The 22,457-nt window shown below is 50.4% G+C and overlaps 1 protein-coding gene across 3 annotated transcripts in view; it reads right to left on the bottom strand.

The window, feature by feature from the left end:
• Positions 1-22,457, bottom strand: part of dnai4 (dynein axonemal intermediate chain 4) — a 172,634-nt gene that overhangs the window by 93,658 nt on the left and 56,519 nt on the right. For all 3 annotated transcript variants that reach the window (XM_070886135.1, XM_070886137.1, XM_070886136.1), the window contains exon 4: positions 10,904-11,007. In XM_070886135.1, the coding sequence (XP_070742236.1) occupies positions 10,904-11,007 (104 nt within the window). The remainder of the gene's footprint in view (positions 1-10,903; positions 11,008-22,457) is intronic.

Below are 22,457 nucleotides of genomic sequence, written 5' to 3'. Positions count from 1 at the left end.
TTTATCCACGTTATACTGCATCCTCACCTCACCTAACTCACCTAACCTGTCCAAATCACCCTGCAGCCTCTTAGCATCCTCCTCACAGCTCACACCGCCACTGTTTAGTGTCATCTGCAAACTTGGAGATATTACACTCAATTCCTTCATCCAAATCATTAATGTATATTGTAAAGAGCTGGGGTCCCAGCACTGAGCCCTGCGGCACTTCACTAGTCACTGCCTCCCATTCCGAAAAGGACCCGTTTATCCTGACTCTCTGCTTCCTGTCTGCCAACCAATTCTCTATCCACGCCAGTACATTACCCCAAATACCATGTGCATTGATTTTGCACACCAATCTCTTATGTGGGACCTTGTCAAAGGCCTTTTGAAAGTCCAAATACACCACATCCACTGGTTCTCCATTGTCCACTCTACTAGTTACATCCTCAAAAAATTCCAGAAGATTTGTCAAGCATGATTTCTCTTTCATAAATCCATGCTGACTTGGACTGATCCCGTCACTGCCTTCCAAATGCGCTGCTATTTCATCCTTAACAATTGATTCCAACATTTTCCCCACCACCGACGTCAGGCTAACCGGTCTATGATTACCCGTTTTCTCTCTCCCTCTTTTTTTAAAAAGTGGTGTTACATTAGCTACCCTCCAGTCCATAGGAACTGATCCAAAGTCGATAGACTGTTGGAAAATTATCACCAATGCATCCACTATTTCTAGGGCCACTTCCTTAAGTACTCTGGGATGCAGACAATCAGGCCCCGGGGATTAATCAGCCTTCAATTCCATCAATTTTCCCAACACAATTTCCCGCCTAATAAGGATATCCTTCAGTTCCTCCTTCTCATTAGACCCTCGGTCCCCTAGTACATCTGGAAGGTTATTTGTGTCTTCCTTCGTGAAGACAGAACCAAAGTATTTGTTCAATTGGTCTGCCATTTCTTTGTTGCTCATTATAAATTCACCTGAGTCCGACTGCAAGGGACCTACGTTTGTCTTCACTAATCTTTTTCTCTTCACATATCTATCGAAGCTTTTGCAGTCAGTTTTTATGTTCCCGGCAAGCTTCCTCTTGAACTCTATTTTCCCCTTCCTAATTAAAACCTTTTTCCTCCTCTGCTGAATTCTAAATTTCTCCCAGTCCTCAGATTTGCTGCTTTTTCTGGCCAATTTATATGCCTCTTCCTTGGGTCTAACACTATCCTTAATTTCCCTTGTTAGCCACGGTTAAGCCACCTTCCCTGTTTTATTTTTACTCCAGACAGGGATGTATAATTGTTGAAGTTCATCCATGTGATCTTTAAATATTTGCCATTGCCTATCCACCGTCAACCCTTTAAGTATCATTTGCCAGTCTATTCTAGCCAATTCACTCCTCATGCCGTCGAAGTTAGCTTTCGTTAAGTTCAGGACCCTAGTTTCTGAATTAACTGTGTCACTTAATAAAGAATTCTACCATATTATAGACACTCTTCCCCAAGGGGCCTCGCACAACAAGATTGCTAATTAGTCCCTTCTCATTATACATCACCCAGTCTAGGATGGCCAGCTCTCTAGTTGGTTTCTCGACCAACCATCCCTAATACACTCCAGGAAATCCTCCTCCACCGCATTACTACCAGTTTGGTTAGCCAAATCAATATGTAGATTAAAGTCGCCCATGATTACTGCCGTACCTTTATTGCACACATCCCTTACTTCTTGTTTGATGCTGTCCCCAACCTCACTAGTACTGTTTGGTGGTCTGTACACAACTCCCACCAGCGTTTTCTGCCCTTTGGTATTCCGTAGCTTCACCCATACCGATTCCACATCATCCAAGCCAATGTCTTTCCTTACTATTGCATTAATTTCCTCTTTAACCAACAACGCCACCCCGCCTCCTTTTCCCTTCTGTCTATCCTTCCTAAATGTTGAATACCCTGGATGTTGAGTTCCCAGCCTTGGTCAACCTGGAGCCATGTCTCTGTGATGCCAATTACATCATATCCATTAACTGCAGTTAATTCGTCCACCTTATTTCGATTACTCCTCGCATTGAGGTACAGAGCTTTCAGGCTTGTCTTTTTGACACACTTTGCCCCTTTAGAATTTTGTTGTAATGTGGTCCTTTTTGTTTTTTGCCTTGGGTTTCTCTGCCCTCCATTTTTACTATTCTCCTTTCTATCTTTTGCCTCTGTCTCCCTTTTATTTCCCTCTGTCTCCCTGCATAGGTTCCCATCCCCCTGCCATATTAGTTCAACTCCTCCCGAACAGCACTAGCAAACACTCCCCCTAGGACATTGGTTCCGGTCCTGCCCAGGTGCAGACCGTCCGGTTTGTATTGGTCCCACCTCCCCCAGAACCGGTTCCAATGCCCAAGGAATTTGAATCTCTCCCTTTTGCACCACTCCTCAAGTCATGTATTCATCTGAGCTATCCTGCGATTCCTACTCTGACTAGCACGTGGCACTGGTAGCAATCATGAGATTACTACTTTTGAGGTCCTACTTTTTAATTTAGCTCCTAGCGCCCTAAATTCGTATTGTAGGACCTATATCGTTGGTATCTATATGCACCACGGCAACTGGCTGTTCACCCTCCCTTTTCAGAATGTCCTGCACCCGCTCCGAGACATCCTTGACCCTTGCACCAGGGAGGCAACATACCATCCTGGAGTCTCGGCTGCGGCCACAGAAATGTCTATCTATTCCCCTTACAATTGAATCCCCTATCACTATCGCTCTCCCACTCTTTTTCCTGCCCTCCTGTGCAGCAGAGCCACCCATGGTGCCATGAATTTGGTTGCTGCTGCCTTCCCCTGATGAGTCATCCCCCTCAACAGTACCCAAAGCGGTGTATCTGTTTTGCAGGGGGATGACCGCAGGGGACCCCTGCTCTACCTTTCTTGCAATACTCTTCCTGTTGGTCACCCATTTACTATCTGGCTGTGTACCCTTTACCTGCGGTGTGACCAACTCGCTAAACGTGCTAGTCATGTCATTCTCAGCATCGTGGATGCTCCAGAGTGAATCCACCCACAGCTCCAGTGCCGCAATGCGGTCTGTCAGGATCTGCAGGCGGACGCACTTCCCACACACGTAGTCGTCAGGGACACCGGAAACGTCCCTGACTTCCCACATAGTACAGGAGGAGCATAACACGTGTCCGAGCTGTCATGCCGTGACATACCCCTTAGATTAACCTAATTTGGCAACAACAATGCTAAAAGATTACTTACTGATAAGGAAAAGAAAAAAGAAAAGCTGCTTACCAATCACCAGCCAATCACTTACCTCCTTAGCTGTGACGTCACCTTTCAATTTCTATCTACTTCTTTTTTGCCTTCTCTCTGCAGCTGCACCGGCTGGCCTTTATGGGCCGCTCGACACTCCCCGGACTCCCGCTGCTCGCACTCCCACCTCACCAATGAATCTGGGCCTTTATAGGCCGCTTGACGCTCCCCGGACTGCCGCTGCTCGCACTCCCACCTCACCAATGAATCTGGGCCTTTATAGGCTGCTCGACGCTCCCCGTACTCCCGCTGCTCGCACTCCCACCTCACCAACGAACTCTGGGCCTTTATAGGCCGCTCAACACTCCCCGGACTGCCGCTGCTCGCACTCTATATTGGGACTCGAGATGGTGAAAAGGGAGGAGGTAAAAGGGCAGGTGTTGCATCTCCTGCACTTGCATGGGAAGGAGTCGTGGAGAGGAGCAGAGAGATTGTTGGGGTTGATTGTGAGGAGTGAACCAGCGTGTTCCAGAGCCATCTGTCCCTTTGGAATTCTGAAAGGGGAATGGAGGGTACCCCGAGCTTCTGGTCGCCTGTCAGTTTAATTCTCTGCCCTACTCCCACTCTGATCTCTCTGCCCTCGGCCTCCTACACTGTTCCAATGAAGCTTAACATAAGCTCATGAAACAGCACCTCATCTATCAATTAGACATTTTACAGCCTTCCGGACTCAACACTGAGTTCAACAATTTCAGATTATAACCTCAGCCCCCATTTTTTCGAAAGGCATTGGTTGCTAATTATTCTATTATTCCCATTTACACTTCCTCTAGACCCATCTTTTAGAAACATAGATAATAGGAGCAGTAGTAGGCCATTCGGACTTTCGAGTCTGCACCACCATTCAATATGATCATGGTTGATCCTCTATCTCAACACCATGGGCTCAATTTTCCCCGAGCCCATTTTCTGGCATATTGCCAGAGTTGCGCCGCTTAATTAGGTAAATAAATGTGCCAGAAAAAAATCTCTGTAGTTTCCCCGATGTTTGGCCTGAAATTTGCAGCCGCGCAACGTGGCCAGTCGCCTCGGGGAGTGGAGCCTGCGGTCTGCGCTGGAAAAAGGAGTCGGGCCTTCTGCGCATGCGCGGGGGAAAAAACTGACGTTCTTGATGTCGTTGAAATGGACCACGCATGCGCAGTAGAGCTCTGAGTTGGCAATCGGCCATTTTTAAAGAGCAACTTGTGTGTGTGTGCCTGAAGGAATGCTATGTTTTGAAAAATTCCAGCTGCATGCAGAAGCAGTGCTGTGTGTCTGAGAGCTTTTGAAAAAGTGCTGTGTGTGACTGAGAGCAGCTGCAGCAATACAACAATGCAGCAACGCGGACCGAGGACAAAGAATTTCTTGGTGGAAGAAGTGGAGACACTAGTTACTGTGATTGAGAACAGATGGCAGGAGCTGGATACCAGCAGAGGTCACATAAAAATACCACCTAAAGAAATGAAGAAATACTGGAACCAAGTTGTAGAAAATTACTACGCAGTGGTGAACACCAAGAGATCTGGAAGCCAGTGTAAAAAGAAATGGCAGGACCTTGGTCAAGTAGTTAGTGTAAGTAATATTTTCATTTATTCAATGTAATTGTAAATGTAACCAGCTGTATATGTCCCACCCAGCAGAAATAGGAGGTGAGTGGGGTGGATTGACCCATCCACCTCCACGGAGGTGTGTGGGGTTGCTAACCCATCCACCTCCATGGCACGAACCTGGTATTGCAGTACTTCCAGGAACGGTGCAGTGGCTCTCGGCCTTTTGGCTAAGAGCATTGGCGCAGAGTGATCCTTGATGTGTGCAAGGTGACCTCTGGCGTTTGTGATTTGACAAAGAATTGGAAAGATTGGCTACGAATACAAAAAAAAAGAAAGACACCCTCTAAAAAAAAATTGCATTTTCATCTTTGCAGAGGAAATTGGCCCACAACAAAAGGGAAAGAACTCGAACAGGAGGAGACCTACCAAATCTGCACCCACTGACATCCTTGGAAGGGAGAGTCGCTGCTTTGATGGGTCCTGCCTGGAGAAAAACAATCAGTACTGCACAAGCTGGGCCCACACTCGAGGGTGAGGGTAAGTCCTGAAAATTTATCGTGGCCCTTCAAATCAACCAGCTGCCTGGCCTGCTATGTGTGAGCCTACTCATGCCACCCATCCTGCCCCCTCCTCTGCTGTTAACCATTTGACTGTTCTGTTATATTTTGCAGAACCTGAGGCCAATCCTGAAGATGCAGAAGAAGATTCAGACGTGGACGAGCCTGAAGAGGAGAATATCTTCCAATCCAACCCTCCAGACCAACATTGGGGTGAGGGGGAGGGGAAGGGGATGGAGATGGATGAAGGCCACACTGTTGTACTGACTCTTGAGGAGGTGCCGCTCACAGCCCCTTCCGTGACTAGTGGTTTGAATGCTGGTGGGACATTCCATGGTTTCCCACCTTCCGAGGTTGCGGGTCCCAGTGGTGGGGTGCAGCAAGTCACACCCAATGCCCCATCATTCTAGGCTATGGGTTCCATTGTTGGGGTACAGCAAGTCACACCCAGGGCCCCATCGTGCCAGGCTGCGGGCTCCAGTGGGATGCAGCGAGGCACACCCAGGGCCCCATCGTCCCAGGCTGCGGGTTCCAGTGGGATACAGCGAGGCAGACCCAGGGTGAGGGGAAGGAGAACTTGACCACGCTCTCCTGAGATGTAGGATGTAACAGACGTGGTTCAGATTATGTAATTGAATGCGGAGAGCATTGACCTTACCCGATCACTCCTGGACGCCATCAGTGGGGTGAGTGATGAGGTAGCAGGACTGTCAGGAGAAGTAACAACACTCGCCGGGACCATCAGTGAGGGAATAGTGTCCATGAGGGAGGGAATGTCAGAGGTAGTGCAAACCATGTCAATGGCCATGAGGGAGGGAGTGTCAGAGGTAGTGCAAAGCCCGGCAAGGGAGTATCAGAGGTAGTGCAAAGCATGGCAGTGGCCATGAGGGAGGGAATGTCAGAGGTAGTGCATCCGTGACCTGGCGAATAGAAACATGTATTGCATGTTGAGAGAAGGCGCACACATCTCCAGTTGTAGCTTGAAACGATCCGGAGGCTTGGAATGAAAGTGCAGCTGTAACCTTCACTTCAACTGACAAAGCAGTCCACCTGACGCTTCTCGGCTGCAGGTCTGGTCTCAGCAACTCACAGATCTAACAGACAACTTCTCTGCAGAAATGCAGCCTTCTGATACCGTCTGCATCACTCAGGTGCAGGTACAAACGCCAGTCTCAATATTCCCGAGGTGGGTAAGGCCTCCTGCCCAGCACCCTATGGGGCTCTGATGTTCCTGATGTGATGAGTTCGAATCAATTGTCGCCTACGTAGCACAATGATGCAGAACGCTTGCACAAGGTATGGCATTGTCAGTATTGCCCCCATATTTAAAGTTAAACTTTCAAAGAAGCTCAAAACGGTAGGAAAGCAGGCAGCACAGATTCGCAGTTCTCTCTCTCTCTCCCCAAGGTCTGTATGGATGGAACACACCCAAAGATCTTTTGTCCTTTCCTCTCTCTCCCTCCCCCCCACCCCCTTTGAGTCTTGTGACCTCTTTCTCCCTCCCTCCTCCCCCTCCCTGGGCATCAAGCATTCAGATCAGCTGTCTGCGACCCCCTCCGGTCCCCGAATGAGGTGCCTTCCTTTCTGCTGTGGTGAGTACCTTCCTGGTCCGGTCTGTGCCCCCTATGTCTGCCAGTCAGTTTGGTTCTTCCCTCTCTCCCTCCCCTGCCGAGCCTCTCCGGTCCCCAGTGCAGTGCCTTCCCGGTCTGTGGCCCCCGAGTGCGTGCTGCCAGTCAGTTTGCTCCCTCCCTCCCTGCCAGCACCCCCCACCCCCCTCGCCACCACCTGCAGGCCCCCACCCCCCGCCAAGCCTTTCCGGTCCACAGTGCAGTGCCTTCTCAGTCTGTGGCCAAACGAGTGCGTGCCCGCTGGTCAGTTTGCTCCCTCCCTTCCTCCCCCACCGAGCCTCTCTGGTCCTCAGTGCAGTGCCTTCACAGTCTGTGGCCCCCGAGTGCATGCCTGCCGGTCAAATTGCTCCCTCCCTCCCTCCCCCGCCAAACCTCTCCGGTCCCCGAGTGAGTGCCGGTCCAGGTCCGCTCCGCTTCCCACCTCTAGCCCAGGCCGAATGGCCTCCGATGTACTTACCTGCGCCAATTTTCTAACTCTCCGCAAGGGTTTTCTCGAGAGGCCACATACACTGGCCTAAGTAGAAATGGAGTAACTATCAGCTGTCCAAAGTTGCCTAAATGGCCAGAATTGACGTAGGTGTCTGGTAACGCCCCCTAAAAACACCGTAACTAAATGAGTTACGCTGGTGCAAATTGATTGGGGAAACTGGGGATTTTTCAGTTAGGCCAGAAAAAGCAGCCTACGCCAAAAAAAAACGGTGCAAATACTGGGGAAAATTGAGCCCCATATTCCCGCTTTTCCCCCATACCCCTCGATGTCTTTTGTGAGGCAGAAGGCTGTGCAGGCCAAGTCACTGATTATATTTAAGAGGGAGATGGGTAGATTTCTAGACATGTGCAAGTAGCTACAGGCGCCCGAAACTGTGTGGGGGGGGCCCGAAGCACACCGCCCCTAGCCCTGGCCGAATGGGCTCACTGCGGCGGCGAAGATCAGGCTGCACATCCCTCGTCCAGCTCCTGTTCTGGCTTCAGCTTCCTCCCCTGTTCAGCTGGCTCTCTCAACTCCCCACCCCGCGCTCCCCCCCAGCTCCCACTCCGCTGCCCGCTCCCCCCCTCCCAACTCCCACTACCCCCCCTCCCCAGCTCCCGCTCCGCTGCCCTCTCCCACCCCTCTGCCCCCCCCAGCTCCCGCTCCGACCCTCCCCCCAGCTCCCGCTCCGACCCCCCCCCCACCCCCAGCTCCCGCTCCGCTGCCCCCCAGCTCTGGCTTTCCCCGGCCACCTACCTTCAACTCCGGTCCGCTCCCTCTTCCTTCGGCGAGGCCTGCCCGCCCGGCATCTTGCGTGGGCCGGCCCCTCCCGAAGTCTTGGGCCCGGCTTCTTCACGTCGGCCGAACCCATTCAGCCGCCTCCCTCTCCTCTCCCCTTCCCTCTCTCTTCCTCCCTCCCTCCCTCTCCTCTCCCCCTCCCTTCCCTCCTTCTCTCTTCCCTCCCTCTCCCCACCCCTCCCTCCCTCTCCCCACCCCTTCTTCTTCCTCCCCCCCTCCTCCTCCTCCTCCTCCTCCTTTTGCAGAGACATATTAAAAAACAATTAATAAAAATTAAACTGTTAAAGAGTTCTCTTGAATACCCTTCCAGTACCAATATTGAAATTTTTGAGGGAGCTCATTACTAGGCAAAGTTAATCTGCTTCCAATTTAATCTGCGCGGCCCCATGCAGGCCACTTGCAGGCTTTAGAAATGGGAGAAACCGTGCATGCGCAGAAATTTAAATAGGCCATGCAGACTGTTAAAGGAGTCGAACTCCCCCCAAAAAATAGAGGCAACATTGCCCACATGAGTAATAAACTGCTGGAGCATAGCTACAGTTAATAAAACTATCATAAAATGTGCAATGCCATTGCAAAAGGGCTCATGTACATTAAAGAGCAGTATATAACAATATGAACGTAGGGTAGTATGTATGGCAGTAGTATACATAATATAGCCCATGGGCATTGCCACATGTGGCCCAATTCCCCTGCACTTGTATTAATTTGTATACTTGCCACTATGTGTGCATCTGGGTCTACATTCAGTGTAACCAGTTGTGAAATATTGATGAACTGAGATTCAGTGCTGAATCTCCAGGAAAAAGCAAGGGATAGTAAAGTTATCCAAGCTTCAATCCATCAAGTGAAAGAGTATAATTAAATTGCAAAAATGTAATAGAATTGTCAGCCCTAAAGCTTTATTTTCTCTTTGTGTGGGGAAGGTTTGACCTACATTCAATATCTGATGTGACTTGGAGGGGGGAGAGCGGGGAGAGGAAGAGCAGGAGGGAGGGAGAGGAAGGGGAAGAGGAGGGGGGAGAGGAGGGGGGCAGAGTTTGGGGGAGAGGAGGGGGGCAGAGTGGGGGGGGGAGAGGAGGGGGAGAGTGAGGGGAGGAGGGGAAGAGGAGGCGGGAGAGGAGGGGGGCAGAGTGGGGGGGGAGAGGGAGAGGAGTGAGGGGAGGGGGAAGAGGAGGAGGAGGAGGGGGGAGGGGGAGAGGAGGAGGGGGGAAGGAGGGTGGGAGAGGAGGAGAAGAGGGGGGGAGGGGAGGGAAGGGGGGAGGGGAGAGGAGGAGGGGGGAGGGGAGAGGAGGAGGGGGGAGGGGAGAGGAGGAGGGGGGAGGGGAGGAGGGGGAGAGGAGGAGGGGGGAGGAGGAGAGGGGAGAGGGGAGAGAGGAGGAGGGGGGGAAGAGGAGGGGGGAAAACATAGAAAATAGGTGCAGGAGGAGGCCATCCGGCCCTTCGAGCCTGCACCACCATTCAATAAGATCATGGCTGATTGATCATTCCTTCAGTATCCCTTTCCTGCTTTCTCTCCATACCCCTTGATCCCTTTAGCCGCAAGTGCCATATCTAACTCCCTCTTGAATATATCCAATGAACTGGCATCAACAACTCTCTGCAGCAGGGAATTCCACAGGTTAACAACTCTCTGAGTGAAGAAGTTTCTCCTCATCTCAGTCCTAAACAGCCTGCCCCTTATCCTAAGACAGTGTCCCCTGTTTCTGGACGTCCCCAACATTGGAAACATTCTTCTCGCATCTAATCTGTCCAGTCCAGTCAGAATCTTATATGTTTCTATGAGATCCCCTCTCATCCTTCTAAACTCCAGTGTATAAAAGCCCAGTTGATCTAGTCTCTCCTCATATGTCAGTCCTGCCATCCCGGGAATCAGTCTGATGAACCTTCGCTGCACTCCCTCAATAGCAAGAACGTCTTTCCTCAGATTAGGAGACCAAAACTGAACACAATATTCCAGGTGGGGCCTCACCAAGGCCCTGTACAACTGCAGGGAGAGGAGGGGGTAGAGGAGGGGGTAGAGGAGGGAGGGAGGGAGGAGGGGGGAGAGGAGTGGGGGGACTGAATGTGCCCTGCCGCCGGCGCCGATGAAGCCAGGCTGCCGCCGACACTTCGGGCGGGGCCCGCCCCTGGCGAGATGCCGGGCAGATGGGCCCCACCGCCTTCGGGGAGGGGGGGGTGGCGGGAGAGGGGGGGGGGGGGGAAAGAAAGGGGGGAGGGGGAGGCTGAACGGGAGGGGGGGGCAGCTGAACGGGAGGGAGGAAGGGTGGTGGGGAGCCCGAGTCCCAATCTTCGCCCGGGGAGCCCATTCGGCCAGGGCTTGGGCCGGCGTGCTTCGGGCCCCTCCCACGCAGCCTCGGGGGCGACGAGCTACTGCACATGCGGGCACACTCTATCGCAGATGTGCAGAGGTCCCGGCCCTGTTTTCAGCGCCGGGAACTGGCTCCGCCCCCAACCCCTTGTGCTGCGCCACGCCGAGCACGAAGACATCCTGAGGAGCTCGCAGAATCACAAGGTAAGTTTTCGCCGCTTTTTTTATTCCAGAAAGTCAAGGTGCGCCGTTTTTACAGAGGGCAGAAACTTGGGCCCATTATGCCTATAACACTGTACAGAGTATTCAGTTATGATATAAGGTGATAAATCTTACAATTTAGACTTGTGGAATGTTGAACACCAGAGTCTGCAATGTCTTCCAATGAATCGGAAAAGGTGCGACTTGATCGGGAGAAACTGCCACTTTCAAAAGTGGACCTGGAGGGTAGTAGAGAAATATTTATTTAGAACATGGATCATGATATTAGTACAAGAGTGCTTTAATTATAACAGCCAAATGTTAAACATTGGCCATTTGGAAATACTCAGGTAAGTACAGCCATGGCCCAAGCATATTCTATCTGAAATTTGCCTCTCCTCTCTTGAATAGGTTGCTTTGTACCATAGGGTAAGAAAAAGATGAAAATTATAAAGCAGATTTTAATAATACTGGGAATAAAGCATGGCAGAGAAAATGGAGAAAACAACAAACCAAATTTAAAAGGATAGTTCAGAAAGAAAGACATTTAAATAGAATTTAAATATTTTTAATTTCCTAAAGAATAATGGAATACTACATGAACAATGAGAATAAGTGGGGAGGGGGAATATAAATAGAAGAGATTTAAAAATAAAAATTACTGACCATCTGAGGGACAAGGAAGAGCAACAGGTTAAACAAGAAAAAAGTCCATTGAGACAGTCCGTGAGATGGCTATACCATTTCCAAAATATTTCCTGCAAGCCTGATATCAACTTCAAGATAAAATAAATGGACAATGGATGGTGCAATGGGTTAAACCCAGGAAGTCACAGCTTTTGTCTTCTTTGTGTCCTGAAAGCAGCCTTTTTGCAACTTCCAGACCCACAACATTCAAACAGGACAAACAGGACAAACCACAGGGCCCGAATTTGGTGAACCCTGTTTTTCGGCGCTCCCCCCTCCGAGCAAGTTTGGTGAGGCCCTCACGCCGGTGGGGAGAGAAGACTGCTGGAGAGCATATGCTGGCGTGCATCGGTGTGCAACGCCGACAAAAGTCCTCCCGCCCGCTCCCTCCCAAAATTGGTTGAGGTGGTCCTCCGCTCCAGCAGCAGAAAAGACCGCCGTGTGGAAACAGATCTTACCTGAATGGTAGGTATGAAGACCTGCAAGAAAAGATTAGTGAAATGGTTTGCTTTATTTCTTTTGCAGCGATTTTGTTTGATAGGGTCCTCTGAAGGATTTGTAATGGTTTGTTTTTAATTTGTTGAAGATATTTTTTTTCCATTCCACCCTCCCTGGTCCCGACTCTAGCCTCAGTGTTACTTGCCGAGGATCACATTTGCCACCCAGAATCTGACCTACCACCCGCTGCCACCCAGAATCGGCCTGTAACGCCCATTTTTTCCGCCGGGTGTTTTTTTTCCATTTTTCCACCAAACTTCCACGCAAAGTACCGTCAGGACCTTAGCGGTCCTTTCGATGGTAAATGGGCAGAACTTAGGTTTGACCAAACTTGGGCCTATAGACATTAAAAGAACTGAGCTGCCTGGGTTCCAAGGCCTGAATTACCAGGACTTGGGGGCCACAGCTTAGAAATATTTAGGTTAGACTGATGGGATGAATTCAATTCAGTGGTATGGTTGTGTGCTCCTTTGAGGTTGGGGCTGAGGCACATTTTTGAGACAGAGTAAAGGAAGCTTTATTCTAAATCTAATCATAACGTAGTTGACTTGGGAGTGCTTGAAACCGATACTCGTGGCTGGATTCTCCTCCTGCCATGAACATGCTGAACTTTCCTCCCAACACCCTCATTATTCTTGCAGGGCATATGACTTCAGTTAGGAACCTGAGCAGATGCTTCAAATCGGGTCTACAATGAGATACATGCTGCCACAAGAACATCATCAAGTAAATAATCAACATGCTGAAAGCTATGTTTCCGCTGCCTGGACCATTCTGAAGGAGCATTACAGTACACCCCTGAACGGGTATCCAGATTTGTGGTGGTATGCTGCATGCTCCACAGCTTTGCCATCATGAGGGCCAGCTCTTACCACCACCTGCACATCAACAATTTGAGGAGAAGGAACAGGACGAGGAGGAGGAGGAAGAGGAGAAATAGCAGGAGGAGAGGCAACAACCAAGAGTGCCCCAATCTACTGGAGTTCTCAGAGCTGAAACACTCCTCGGTGAGCTGGTTTATGTCAGACCTTCCATTGCCCTACAGTCCCACAATCCTTAAAGCCATCATCAGGTTGCCTTATTTCACTCCACACTTATTGGTCTTGCCCTCACTTCACTACAAAGATAAATATCAAAACCAAATCTAGATACAAAAGCAAATTTAATCAAATAAATGAGTCATCATTTTTAGAAAAAATCTAACTATTCACCCTTGTGCATTCTCTTAGTGCCTGTCTTGCATGTTCCTTTCCTTATCATAGTGTTTCTATGAGCTATTTCCCCAATGGCTACATCTTGGGAGGTGGAAGGCTGTTGAGCCTCCATTGAGGACACTCCAGATGGCCTTGGAGGATGGCATTGAGCAGCTCTGGGCCTAGAGGATCACTGCAGACTGCACCATCTCGGCCTGGCCTGTTGCAGTCTGGACTGGCTAGCTGAAGGTCACCAGAAAGGGCACTGGCGGGTGAGCAAGCATCATGAGAGATGACAGCAAGTTTGTTTCAATAGAGCCAAGGTCACTGTCCTGGGGTGACACTGCAACACACCTAGTGCTCTGCTGGAGAAAAGAGTGCTGGAGTGACATGATGCTCTGGAAGCCCCTTTCAACAATGGTCCCCAGAGCCAAGGTGGCAGTCATCTGAGCTTCCATGGCAGCAGTTTGCTGAAAGAAACTGTCAGATTTGTCATGAGACACAAGAACATATGAAATAGGGTCAGGAGTAGTCCATACGTCCCCTTGAACCTGATCTGCCATTCAATAAGATCATGGATGAACTTTTACATCGACTCCACTTTCCTGCCCTATCCCCACATTCTTTTATTCCCCAAAATTTATCACCCTCAGTCTTGAATATTCTCAATGACTGAGAATTCACAGCCCTCTGGGGTAGAGAATTCCAAAGATTCACAACACTTTGAGTGAAGAAATGTTGCCTCATCTCAGTCCTAAATGGTCAACCCCTTATCCTGAAACTATGACCCCTAGTTCTAGACTCTCCAGCCAGGGGAAAGAACCTCAGCATCTACCCTGTCAAGCCCTCTACAAATTTTATATGTTTCAATGAGATCAAGTCTCATTCTTCTAAACTCCAGAGAATATAGATCCATTCTACTCAAACTCTCCTCATAGGACACGCCCCTCATGCCAGGAATCAATCTAGTGAACCTTTGTTGCACCCCCTCTAAGGCAAGTACATCTTTCCTTAGGTAAGGAGACCAAAATTGTATGCAGTACTCCAGGGGCTGGATTTTCAGTCGCCTAACGGCTCAGTTAGCGACCAGAGGGGGCAGTAATGGGAGCGTAAGAGGTTACCAACCGGGAGCACAGCGTTTTGCCCCCCGACTGAAAATTCATTAGAGGCTCACCCGGGGTGCAGACCAGTAGCGCCTGGCTGCTGACGATCATTCCGAACATGGCATATTCCTGGTGCAATGCCCATGCTTGCGTCCCTCATTTAGCGGCCGCCAAGAACATCTGGAAAAACATTCGGTGCAGGCTTGCAAAGTTGTTAACTGGTGGCTACTTATAGGTATGAGGAAGCGCTTCCCTCGGAGGTCACATTCAGTGCAATGTTTACACACAGCATGGTGGTGAGCCTCCAAGTTTGCAGTGGCAGACAGACATACCAGTTCAGCTTGAGAGAAACTTCTTTGTGAAACTTTAATGAGGGCATTACTTGTTCGCCAGCATCGCATTCTACAAGCTCTAGCAAGGTATCGGCAACAGAGAAGGGCCATTCGGCATGTTGCCGGCCGAAGAAGGAGAGCTCCTAGATGTCGGAGCAGGAGGCCTTACTCCCCCATGGCTTTATCGGTGGCAAGGTTCATACCTGCACCTCTCTGAGAAGCCATGTGTCAGAATGATGCGCTTCCGAAAGGAGGTCATTCTGAGATATGCCATCTCCTGCAGGAAGACCTGCAGCCTCACATTGGCACCAGGACTGTGCTGTCCGTCGCAGTGAAGGGGATGGTGGCACTCACTTTCTATGTCTCCGACTCCTTCCAAGCTGCACCAGGGGACATATGCAGCATCTCACAATTCGCAGCACATCGCTCCATCCGCGATGTCACACAGGCACTCTACACACGCAGAATGGACTTCATTACCTTCCCGATGAGCAGGGAGAAACAGGATGAGCGTGCATGTGGGTTTGCCAGGATAACGGGCTTCCCGAGGGTTCAAGAAGCAATTAACTACACGCATGTGACCTTGCGAGCACTATTCCAGAATGCAATGATCTTCAGAAACAGAAAGGGATACCACTCCCTAAATGTGCAACTGGTGTGCGACCACACGCAGCGCATCCTTGCACTGAATGCTCATTATCCTGGAAGTGCACATGATGCCTTTACCCTGCGGGAGAGCACTGTTCCTCGACTGTTTCAGCCACCACAGCAAGGCGAGGCTGGCTGTTCGGGGACAAGGAATACGGCCTGGCGACTTGGTTAATGACCCCCCCCCCCACACCCCGCAACCCCACCACAGATCCAGAGGAACACTACAATGAGAGCCATGCTGCCACCCGCAACATCATAGAGCAGACATTAGGGGTGCTGAAGTAGCGATTCTTGGATCACTGCAGAGGCATCCTTCAATACTCCCCTGAACAGGTCTCACTATTCATTGTGGTCTGCTGCATGCTGCACAACTTGACCACCATGAGGGCCCAGGTCTTGCCAGTGGGCATCGCAGGCCTACCTCAGGAAGAGGAGGAGGAGGAGGAGGAGGAAGAGGAACAGGAGCCTGGCATCGCCCCGAATCTCCAGCAACACAACGAGGACGAGGAGCAACCACGAAGGAGGCAGCCTGCCAATGTTGGCGGCGCCATGACTCTTCACTGGTGGCTCACAAGGGAGCGTTTCACTTAAATGGAGGTAGTTGAGGGATGCAGCTAATAATGACCGCGTATTTTGCCAAGATAATGCCACATCTCCGTCACAACTGAACAGTAACACATCAGACGCTGAAGGATACGGTTCAAATGACATTTTATTTGGCAAACAACTCCAAAAGCCCCACACCTCCAATAAAACAACTTCAAAAAACAGAACAGATGGTGAAACTTCCCAACATATATAGGTCCCATGGGGACACATTTATTCAGTGCGTCTTCCGCTGACATTTCCCACCCCTATGCCTTACCACCAACACCCCCCCGCCCCCCCACCACCGCTCCCCGCTCCCTCACCTGCTCCTTCTCAATGGGTCCTCAGTGCCTGCAGCAAGGCCGCTTGAGGGCTACTGTGTGTCTGAGGGAGACAGGACAGATGGCCTAGCACGACAACCTGGACCGGTTCTGGGGCCTGGAAAGCTCGGTTGCTGACAGCACCACCTGAGAATGGGCGGCACCAGTCTTGGATGGCTGGGGCATAGACTGCAGAAAGTGCAAAGGCAGAATGGCAATGGTGGGATTCGGAATGATGTGCTCCTGAGAGAGGACATCAGGTTCCATCTCGTCCGATTGGCTGCCACTCCTCCGGGACACAGTCTCAGCATCCGCAGCAATCTGTTGGAGTGCAGATTGTTGGCCTACTCCGGGACAGTTACCTCCCGGTTGGACTGATGGGGACCCAGAAACTATGGCAGCAGTCAGTGCTTGCGTGGCATCAATTTGACTTTGCATCAGAGCACACAGAGCATTGATGCTACCACGCATTGACGACATGGCAGAATGCAGGTGTAGCGTGGTCTCGGCACCATCGTATCTGGGACCACATGGTTACTTCTGGCCCCATCATGCATTGGAATCTACCAAGGATGGGCTTGATGGGCTGCTGAGACGCAAATGTAAACGTTGATGGGCTGCTGAGATGCAAATGTAAACATTGAGGCAGCCTCCACCACACACAAAGCAAGTGCATCCACGCTCGGCGGGATCCTCACAAATGCACCCATTAGCTCGCGGTACATCTCCATTGACTCCCTGGACATAGCCTCCTTCCTCCTCCATTTTGGCGCTCTGAAGACATTGTGGAGCTGGAGCTGCTCATGCGCTAACCTACCTTGCCGCACCTTTAAGACTCGGCTGTTCCCGGAATCTGAATCGGAGTTCGGCACAGCACAATGGGTCCACTAAATTTACCGACCAAACTTCATTATTGCCCCACCTAATTCTGGTATGCAACGGCTGATTTCACGCCTCTGTCAACTCATCGCCCGGTTCTGACAAATTTCTGGGCAGAGGGCGCAAACTTTATCAAGGCGATAAAATTACCGCTCTGTCTGGGTTACCTCCCCAAATGCGGAGCGACCGAAATTCTCCCTCCAGGTGTGGTCACACCAAAGCCCTATATAATTGGAGCAAGAAGTTTGCAGTAAGTGCTTGCATCTTGAGGAACTTCAGCTCAACAATTCTGAGCTGAAGTCTGGCGTGCAGACATTGCAGGGCATCAGGGAGGGCGAAAGTTACCTGGACACTTTGATCCAGGATGCAGTCACACCCCTTAAGTTAGGTAGTGGTGCAGGTCTGGTTAGTGGTCAGGGACAGGAGGGTATGACTGCAACTCAAAGCCTCAGCCTTTGCCCTTATCCAACAGGTATGAGGTTTTTGTTGCCTGTGTGGATGAGGGAAAAGCCTGCAGGATGGATGAGCAGGCTGGCCTTGGCACCATGGTGCAGGAGTGAAAGGGAATGTAGTTGTGGTAGGGAACAGTATAGTCAGAGAGATAGATACTGTTCTCTGTAGCCGCGACCGGGAGTTCCGAAGGTTGTGTTGCCTGCCCAGTGCCAGTGTTAAAGACGTCTCCTCGCAGCTGAAAAGAACTTGGGAGTGAGAAGGAGAGGATCCAGTTGTCGTAGTCCAACGACATAGGTAGAACTAGAAATGAGGTTCTGCCGAAAGAGTTTGAGGAGTTGGGGTCCAAATTAAAAAGCAGAACCTCAAAGGTAATAATCTCTGGATTGTTACCTGAGCCACGTGCCAATTGGTACAGGGATAAGCAGATTAGAACGTTAAATGCGTGGCTCAAAGAGTGGTGTGGGAGTTTTGCTTCATAGGGCACTGGTACCAGTACTGGGGAAAGAGTGAGCTATTCTGTTTGGATGGGCTCCACTTAAACCAGGCTTCTGTAGGTATGTAAAAAGGAAAAGGTTAGCAAAGGTAAATGTGGGTCCCCTACAGGCTGAGAGTAAGCCTGGGAGGATTTTAGAATTCAGCAAAGGAGGACCTAGAAAGTGTTAAGAAAGGGAAAATAGAATATGAGAGTAATGAGGAAAAGATTAGCGAAAGTGAATGTGGGTCCTTTCCAGACAGAGACAGGAGAAATTATAATAGCGAATAAGGAAATGGCAGAGAAATTAAACAAATACTTAGTGTCTGTCTTCACGGAAGACACAAAAAACCTCCCGGAAATAGTGGAGAACCAAGCGTCTAGCGAGAATGAGGAACTGAAAGAAATTAGTATTAGTAAAAAAATAGTACTAGAGAAATTAATGGGACTGAAAGCCGATAAATCCCCTCGATCCGATGACTTACATCCTAGGGTTTTGAAAGAGGTGGCTATAGAAATAGTGGATGCATTGGTTGTCATCTTCCAAAACTCCATAGATTCTAGAACGGTTTCCGTAGATTGGAAGGTAGCTAATGTAACCCCGCTATTTAAGAAAGGAGAGAGAGAGAAATCGGGGAAATACAGATCAGTTAGCCAGACATCAGTAATAGGGAAAATGTTAGAATCTATTATTAAGAATGTGGTAACAGGGCACTTAGAAAATAATAATAGGATTGGGCAGAGTCAACATAGATTTATGAAACGGAAATCATATTTGACAAATCTGTTAGAACTTGTGGAGGTTGCAACTAGTAGACTAGATAAGGCACAGAGCGCGCTGACCCCACCTGACCTAGGAGAGAACATCACCACCAGCAGCGGGGACATCAGAGGAGCACCCCAGGACTCAGCGCGCCGACCTGACCTAGGAGGGAACATCACCACCGGCAGCAGGGACACAAGAGGAGCTAGCCACTGCAGGGAGCAGCGCGAGCCGTCCCGAGAGGACAACAAAGCCGACGAGGGTGACAAAAATCGACGCCACCAGAATCCAGGTAGCTGATTGGTGACGTATCTTGGAGCGAAGTCAAGCCCAGCAGAGGTGTTGGGACCCAGGAGTGGGAGGAGCGGAGGATGGTACCAATGAGGAGTGGAGGACGGGGACCGGCGAGGAGTGGAGGACGGGGACCAGCGAGGAGAGGAGGTTGGAAATGGCGGTCGGGACCGGTGAGGAGTGGAGGTTGGAAACTGCGGTTGGGGCCAGCGAGGAGCAGAGGTCGGAACTGGTGAGGAGCGAAGGTTGGAAACGGCAATCGGGACCGGCGAGGAGCGGAGGTCGGGAGCGGCGACGCCCAGAGGATCGGGGCCCTAGGGAAGGAGCAGCATCAGCCAACATTAAGGTCGTGAGGCCTCCAATGCGCCCTATGAATCCCAGGGAGAGAGGTCCTTTGGGAAGGAGGAAGGAGGACAGTAGGAGTATGTATGTGTGTATGTACTAGGCCCATGCAGCGGAGCCTGGTCTCCAGTCGTCTTGGTGGATCTCCTTGCGACTGGACCAAGATCTTACTCTGTCAAGCCCATGTGGTAGCTGATGTGCATCGGCCACCCCAAGTTAAAAGAATTCACACACGGGCATCTTCCACCCTTTAATATGAAGTTTGGGACCTGGAACGTCAGGACCCTCATGGACAACCCCAACAGCAACAGACCGGTACGCAGTACTGCTATCGTTGACCGGGAATTCAGATGTTTTGACGTAGACATCGCGCCCTAAGCGAGACCCGGTGGCCAGCTCAAGGAACAAGGTGGCAGTTATACCTTCTTCTGGAAATGTAAACCAGAAGAATGCAGCCTCCATGAGGTAGGCTTCACCATAAAAAAATGAGTGAGTTGGCCATCTCAGAGACTACCCTTGCGGGATAAATGAACTCCTCATGACCCTTCGGCTCACCCTAGCCCGGAACCAGTGCGCTACAGGCATCAGTGTGTATGCCCCAACACTGGAATCTACAAGCGAGACCAAAGAGGAATTCTACTCCAGCTTTGAACAATCCCTGTCCCGAGTCCCAACAGGCGATAAGCTGATCCTCCTTGGCGACTTTAATGCCAGAGTTGGAAAGGACACAGTCATCTGGTGAGATGTGATCAGCAGAGAGGGGGTAGGGAAAACCATCTCCAACAGTACTCTCCTCCTGACAAAATGCTCAGAACATGGTCTTGTCATAATCAACACCTTGTTCTATCAGAGAAACAAGTATAAGGCTTCATGGTAACACCCCCGCTCCAAGCATTGGTATCTGCTAGATTACGTCATCGTCCGAGTGAGAGACGGCAAGGACACACGCATTACCCACGCTATGAAAGGAGCTAACGACTGCTGGATGGACCACCGCCTAATCTGCTCGATCATTGTCATGTATGTAATCTTCATGTAACTGTAACCTTCATAACAACACTGCATACTGTATACACCTAAGAAATGCACACCTTGACCACAGAGGGTGAACTTGTGGGAGACACTCCTCACCTGGTCATCCAGGTATATAAATGGAGGTCCCACGCAGGGTCATCAGTTCTTGGTCCTGTCAATAAAAGTTCAGGTCACAGAGTGACCTTGTCTGCAGAATGTGCCTCGTGTGAATTTATAGTAGTGTGTAAGGACGTTACAATTGGCGACGAGAAACGGAAATCAACAACTTACGAGAATGGCCACCGGTAGCACAGAGGAACAGTACTGTGTTGGTGAGGACTGGGACGATTTAGTTGAGAGGCTCCAGCAGAGCTTTGTCACGAAGGACTGGCTGGGAGATGCAGCGGCTGACAAGCGAAGGGCGCATCTACTGACCAGCTGTGGACCTAAGACGTACGCAATGATGAAAGACCTGCTCGCACCCGAGAAGCCGGCGGACAAAGCCTTTGAAGAGCTCAGCAAACTGATCGGTGAGCACCTCAAACCAGCGAGCAGTATACACATGGCCCGACACCGATTCTATACACACCGACGGTTGGGAAGGACAGAGCATGCCGGACTTCGTTGCGGACCTTCGGCGCCTGGCCAGCCTCTGTAAGTTCACAGACGCCTGCAGGGGGGAGATGTTAAGGGATTTCTTTATTGAGGGCATTGGTCATGCAGGGATTTTCAGAAAGCTAATTGAGACCAAGGACTTAACCTTGGAAGCGGCAGTGTTGATGGCTCAGACCTTCATGGTGGGGGAGGAGGAAACCAAGATAATATACGCGCGCAACTCTGCTTCCAACGTGGCGATGGATCAGGGAATTAACATTGTAAACGCGACTCAGAACCCCGCAGACAGGCAATTCAACACCACCCAGGCAGCAACAGACTCTAGAGTGGGTCCTCAACAGAGACAATGGCAGATTGAACGGACATTTATGCCATCACGGTGGACAATGTGTCCCGTGATGGGGCCATTGACACCCATTAACAGAGTGCTCAAGAGTAATCAAAGAGACAATCAGAGAGGAATGCCTGGTAACAGCCCTTTTGCTCACAACAATCTCAGCTCATGCTGGAGGTGCGGGAGCAGAAATGCTGCAAAAACCTGTAGGTTTCAACACTTTATCTGTAGAAATTGTAACTTCAGTGGACATTTAGCCAGAATGTGCAGGAAGCTCGCAGCGAGGCTAATTTATGAGGCAGATGAACCAGAAGAGGGGTCTGCAAGGCAGGTTGATGCTTGGGACAAAGCAATGGACGCTGAAGTTCAGCGGGTTCATGTGGCAAACATCCACAGCTCATATACCAAAATGCCACCAATATGATGAAAGCCCTATTAAACGACATCCCGGTACGCATGGAGCTGGACACAGGGGCCAGCCAGTCACTTATGAGTGTCCAACAATTCGAGAAACTATGGCCACTCTGAGCTAGCAGACCCAAACTAGAACGCATTGACACGCAATTACGGATGCACACCAAAGAGATCATCCCAGTGCTGGGCAGTGCAATGTTGGTGGTCACACATAATGGATCAGAGAACCGGCTGCCACTCTGGATTGTCCCAGGAAATGGTCCCGTGCTTTTGGGGAGGAGCTGGCTAGCAGAGATGTACTGGTAATGGGGGGATGTGCACGCCATTTCATCTGTGGAGCGAAGTTCATGCTCACAGGTCCTACAGAAATTTGAGTCACTATTTCAACCTGGTGTCGGGACTTTCAAAGGTACCAAAGTAGTGATTCGCATCACCCTGGATGCCAGACCAGTGCACCACAAAGCCAGAGCTGTCCCATATGTGATGCAGGAGAAAATTGAGAGTGAGTTGGACAGGTTGCTAAGAGAGGGCATAATTTCGCCTGTTAAATTCAGCAACTGGGCAAGCCCCATCGTCCCTGTCCTAAAAACGAATGGCTCGGTCAGGATCTGTGGCGACTACAAGGCCACTATCAACCGAGTGTCACTACAAGACCAATACCTGCTTCCGAGACCTTTTTGCCATGCTGTTCATCAAGTTGGACCTCACTTCAGCCTACATGACCCAGGAACTGGCTGAAG

This window comes from Pristiophorus japonicus, chromosome 8 (assembly GCF_044704955.1).
Source record: "Pristiophorus japonicus isolate sPriJap1 chromosome 8, sPriJap1.hap1, whole genome shotgun sequence".
NCBI classification, from domain to species: domain Eukaryota; kingdom Metazoa; phylum Chordata; class Chondrichthyes; family Pristiophoridae; genus Pristiophorus; species Pristiophorus japonicus.
The sequence above is the reverse complement of the archived record's forward strand: the minus strand, read 5'-3'. Positions and strand labels throughout refer to the sequence as shown.